Source organism: Montipora capricornis, chromosome 2 (genome assembly GCF_036669925.1).
Source record: "Montipora capricornis isolate CH-2021 chromosome 2, ASM3666992v2, whole genome shotgun sequence".
Taxonomy (NCBI): domain Eukaryota; kingdom Metazoa; phylum Cnidaria; class Anthozoa; order Scleractinia; family Acroporidae; genus Montipora; species Montipora capricornis.
This window is the reverse complement of record NC_090884.1, coordinates 42733364-42738363: the sequence shown is the minus strand read 5'-3', so window position 1 is coordinate 42738363 and position 5000 is coordinate 42733364. Positions and strand designations below refer to the sequence as shown.

Sequence of the window (5000 nt, the reverse complement as noted above, 5' to 3'; positions counted from 1 at the left end):
CTGTTTGTTTCGCATGGAAGTCACGTCGGGCCGGGGGAACACAGCCATAAGTTCGCTTCAAAAGCTCCCATCGCCTTGATCACCTAGATCATTATCGAAAGTTGCGCTAACCATTGCGCTTCCTTCATCGCCGGCTGAGTTGCAATTTATAATTAAACTCTGAAATCGTACAGCTATTTATGCGGTTTGCATGTTGATGGGCGATGATACGATTCAATTGCGCAGTCTGTATGTTTTCGGGCTTGAAGTAATTCATGTCGTCGTTCACTTGTTTATGGGCCAAGTGCTTCACTTCATTTGAACAGTTCACATGTTTTCGGGCTGTTGCGATATCCTCTCCTTGACTTGTCAGCGTAACATTCCTCTAGAGGAAGATTCTTCACGTACGAGGATAGTCTGACGTCCGTGGAGAATCCTCAGCCTTTTTGTCAACGGTATTCTTGCTCACATTAACGGGTATTTCATACATGGTACATCCATGAATCGGTATTTTCATGTAATGCTCAAACACTACAATTAAGTTGCCTGATTAGAATATTTTATTTCAAAACTCAAGTTTTATCCTCTTTTTCCTGAGTCACGTAAGAAGAGAGTCCTGAATTTATCGGAAAGGATCGGTGGTGACGATCGAGGTGGATTCAATATTTTTTCGTGTTGAGTGGTCTACCAGATCAGTGTGCTCAATAGTTAAGAGCATCTTCGCTGCATGGTTTTGAAGATTCCCTCTTTGAATTACTTCAAACAACTCAATCTTTGTTGGCCGAGCTAAACGTCAAGAACCAGCCTATGCATATGAACCATTACAGGTTTTTACAGGCTGCCAAGGTCGTCCCAAATACGCCATTCCTTCTAAACAAATGGAATCGTTCCTAGGCTATGGATTTACTGAAAAAATGGGAGGAGTGGTTAGTGTAAGTTCAAAACCTGTGTATTGCAGATGGAAAGAGTTGGGTCTATCCAGACAAGACATCATTACTTCCATAGACGATAACCAGCCTGATGCAATAATAGCTGGTATTTTAACTAATTAACTAACTGTGAATACAAGAATATGACTGGTTTCTAAGCTACACAAGTCAGCCAACCAGAGTAGGAGAAGCAATAGAAGGAGAGACCAAGAAGGTTTCTTGATGAGAAGCCTGCAACTACAGGAATACAGCCGCCTCTCATCGATGAAAGGCGGCTGCATTCGCAGGCTATGAAACTAAGGGATGTTTTATTTTATGAAAGAGCTTCATGGCATGTGATTATCTTGTAGGAGAGTGAAGTTTCTTGTGACATTAAAAGTGCCGATCGACCAAAGGCCCAGTATTTGTGGCTCTTTTGTCTCAATGATGGGCACAGCTGAAAACCAAGAAATGTTTCTACCACACAGGAGCCACGAGGAGCTCTCTTTTAAACGTTTTCTTGTTAAAACTCACTATCTCTGCACTTCAAGGATGGAGTTTGAAACATGCTTTCGGAGGGTCGATGGGAAAGCAGTTCTGGCTGTGACAATGATCAATTCAGCCTTATAATGCACTCATAAGTGGCTTTTCATTCAAAGGACGACCCCAAGTGAGCCTGGGAAATTTGCCCTAACCTCCAATTTAACTTTACTGAATAAAGTTTGGTATTGGCAATATCTATTTTGAGGATTCCCCTCTTCCTGAGGGCAACCGACATTTGGAGTTAATTTAATTTTTTTTTTCTTGGAAGGTTTTTAAAATCTAAAACGTAACCATGGGAGTTCCTAACATAATATCGGCTTATTTCGCCAGTTTTGAATCTAAAGAGTTCGTTCACACAGTCATTAAAGATTTTACTGTGAATGAGAATTATCAAGTGGACAGTCCCTTCTACTATAACTCCTCAGAGAATGCAATTTGGTTTCACTGACAATGGGGCTGGACAATCTGCAAGCCAGGGAGCCGTGCGAGCAATGCGAATTTCGCATTAAGTTTAAGCATCGATTTGAAATAGTTATTAAGTCTAAGGAACCATTTTAAAACGGTTAGCTTCCAATAACTGTGTGACTCGCATGTTGACTCGCATGGCTCGCAGCCATGACTCGCAGTCATGACTCCCTGTCTCGCACATTGCCATCACTCACTGACAATCACCACACAGGAAGAAAATCTTGTACACAACCTTGGTCAAAGATGGTAGTGACATGGCAAGATCTCAACACATGCTGTAGGTCAGTTGCCTGTGGATACCGCCTTTTTGAGCAAAGCTGCCCATTGATGTCTTACCTTTTAAAAGCTCCAGCAAAAAATCTTCCAATCAGGCCGTTTGAAAATCACCCAACTTTGACTCAATCAAAATCAATCATTCTAACTTTATTCTTGTGTCAACGTATTCAAGCATGAGTAACTGCCCTTGCGGGAAACAAGTTCCTAATATAAAATCCCATACAGATTTATTTATTCACAAATACAGTACTAAAATGTATTTCATGAACTTAATAATTTGAAATCCCTGAATAAATAAATAAATAAATAAATAAATAAATAAAAATAAGATAAATAAATGAAGAAATATGTGTAAATCAATCAAGCTGCACAAGTAGGAGTCCAGATCCTTGCGGTTCATTTTCATTATATTTGATTGGTCTGGTTCTTGATTTTTTAGCTAGGCCAACAAGGATCGAGCTAATCGAGGGAATCTTAAAACCATACAGCGATGATGCTCTATTGAGCTCACTGATACCCTCATGCAATGTCAATATCATGGGATGGATATCCGTAAACTACAAGCAGCGCGACTTCCATAGTGTCAGCGAAGGTATCACCGTCCGGTCTTCCATCTAAATACCAACCTCGCCCGAAAGGGCGTAACTTCAGTGGGACTCAACGTGGGCAGTGACAGTAAACTTATATTATTATCGAAAACTGTGCCTATTATAACAAAACAGTTTTCATTTTAAGTGACTGAAATGAATTTTGTGAGCTTTCGAAAATGTTCCTAAATTAGGAAATAGACCGATTGCAATATATTGGACAGATGTTGTGATCCGCTTTATGGAGAAACCTCTCAAGTATGTCGCTCGCCGGGACTATGACGCATAATTTTGAATTCTCATTGCTGTGGATGGGACTCAAGGAAACTTCAACAGGGTTAGGTTCTCATATTTCGAAAATTTCGCAATAAACGGGAAAAAACCTCTTCCAAAGTTTCAATCGTAAGTAATGTTGAAGGTGGTTTTCATGCACGTTACATCATCGCCGCTATGTTGGTGAACGAAACCAAAAGGTCCCTCATTAGCTTCTTTTGTTTGTCCACCAGCAATGGTACACCAGATCATTTTATCGGGGTTTCTAGAGATTGGTTGACAGCCATATATTGTAATTTGTGTAAATTACAAAGGTCCCCACATTTCAACGAATTCATAGGTGAATTAAACCCTGGTTACAGAAGATCAAATCATGTTTGATATCTCTCTTCTCCTGTTTTTATTTTTTTAATTTTTCGTGAGCAGGTATATCTTGCGGTAACCCTCCAGCTATATCGAATGGAAAGTTGAATTTCACTGGAACAAGTTACAGCGACACTGCACATTATACTTGCGATAATGGATATAATTTGAACACAGAATTTGCAGTTAAAAGATGCACGGCTAAGAAGAGATGGAGTGGCCGTACTCCTCGGTGCTGTAAGTTGTTTTATTGTTTTGTACTTGAGCAGTTGTGTCCACAACTGCACCTAGTTACATGCTCACCCAATTTTTGACATCCAACACGAAGTGTCCCTTGAAGTCTAAGCCTTGGCTACCTATTTCCAAAAATAAGGTAAGGGTTAAAGGTTGGCGTTATTTTTAACTTATCAGGGAGCTTATGAAACGAGGACGACGACGGCTATGAGGACTTCATTCGAGAAGTTAAACTGGTATGAATGGGTTGGAAGCGTAGAGAGAGAACTGAAAATTCATCGTCATGTGTTAACGTCCTTCACAGAACCTTGAATTTGGTCATTTCACATCTTCATTTAGGAGATGACGGCAAAGAAATGTACCAAAATGTAAAACACACGTGGAGAGCGTGCAGAGCGATTGCTTTCGCTCGCTAAACCTATTGTTTTGTAGCGTCGTCGTTTCGTAAGCTCCCTATTGAAAATGCAGCTCTTTATCCTTCGCTGAGAAGCAGCATTTGTGAGACACTTTGTAACGTTAATTGTCTTTATTAAATTCTCAACCTCGATAATGCAATTCTCGTGTTGTGATTGGTTCACTCAATCACGGTTATCAGCTCATATACCTTAGGCCCTGTTTAGAAGCAGGTAGGGTAACCCTAGCAGTGGGGTTAACCTAGCAGGAGGGTCAAACATAGCCCGGGTATACCAGCAAAATTTTACAGGTAGGGTTACCCTACCAGCCGGGACAACTTTGCGTGCTTGGTAACCGCCAGCATCGCAAACACAATGGAAACCGCCAAAAAGGTTGTATCGGGTAATAGGCGAGTTGTCCCTAGCAGATCGTTTATAAGGCAGCTAGGGTTACCCTAGAGCTAGGGTAACCCTAGCACTCACACAGGGTTACCCTAGCGTCAGAGTAACCCTAGGTGCCTTGTAAACACGTCGATGAAAAAAAGAAGAATGTGTGAGTGCTAGGGCAACCCTCTTGCTAGGGTAACCCTGGCACTAGGGTTACCCTACCTGCTTGTAAACAGGGCCTTAGTTTGACCTTATATGGTAAATGATTGCGCTAAGCCTGGCTAAACTAAAATATTTTATGCCAGAAAGCGAAATTTCGCTTGGTATAAAGCAAAAGAATAACATTTTTGTGGAAAGTTTAGATAAATTTCGAAGCTTAGAAGTACGAGAAAAGGTAAGAAATGTTTTTGTGACGAGCCTGCGTTTGTCTGACTACAAGGTATTACAGAATATTGCATCTTCATCAAGTTTTTTCGATTTCGCAAGGATTTTCTCCCTTGTTTCTTTCGTATGTCGTACTTCCAAAATTTTGGAGTTCAAGGGCATTTAATAAAACAAGTATTCCATTTGCGCTTGCTGGATATGAGACT

At 40.7% G+C, this 5000-nt stretch overlaps 1 protein-coding gene across 1 annotated transcript in view; it reads left to right on the top strand.

Annotated features, from left to right (window-relative positions):
- LOC138037361 (sushi, von Willebrand factor type A, EGF and pentraxin domain-containing protein 1-like) overlaps positions 1–5000 on the top strand; it is a 149598-nt gene that overhangs the window by 44027 nt on the left and 100571 nt on the right. The window contains exon 20 of the mRNA XM_068883301.1: positions 3461–3634. Coding sequence (XP_068739402.1) covers positions 3461–3634 — 174 coding nt within the window. The remainder of the gene's footprint in view (positions 1–3460; positions 3635–5000) is intronic.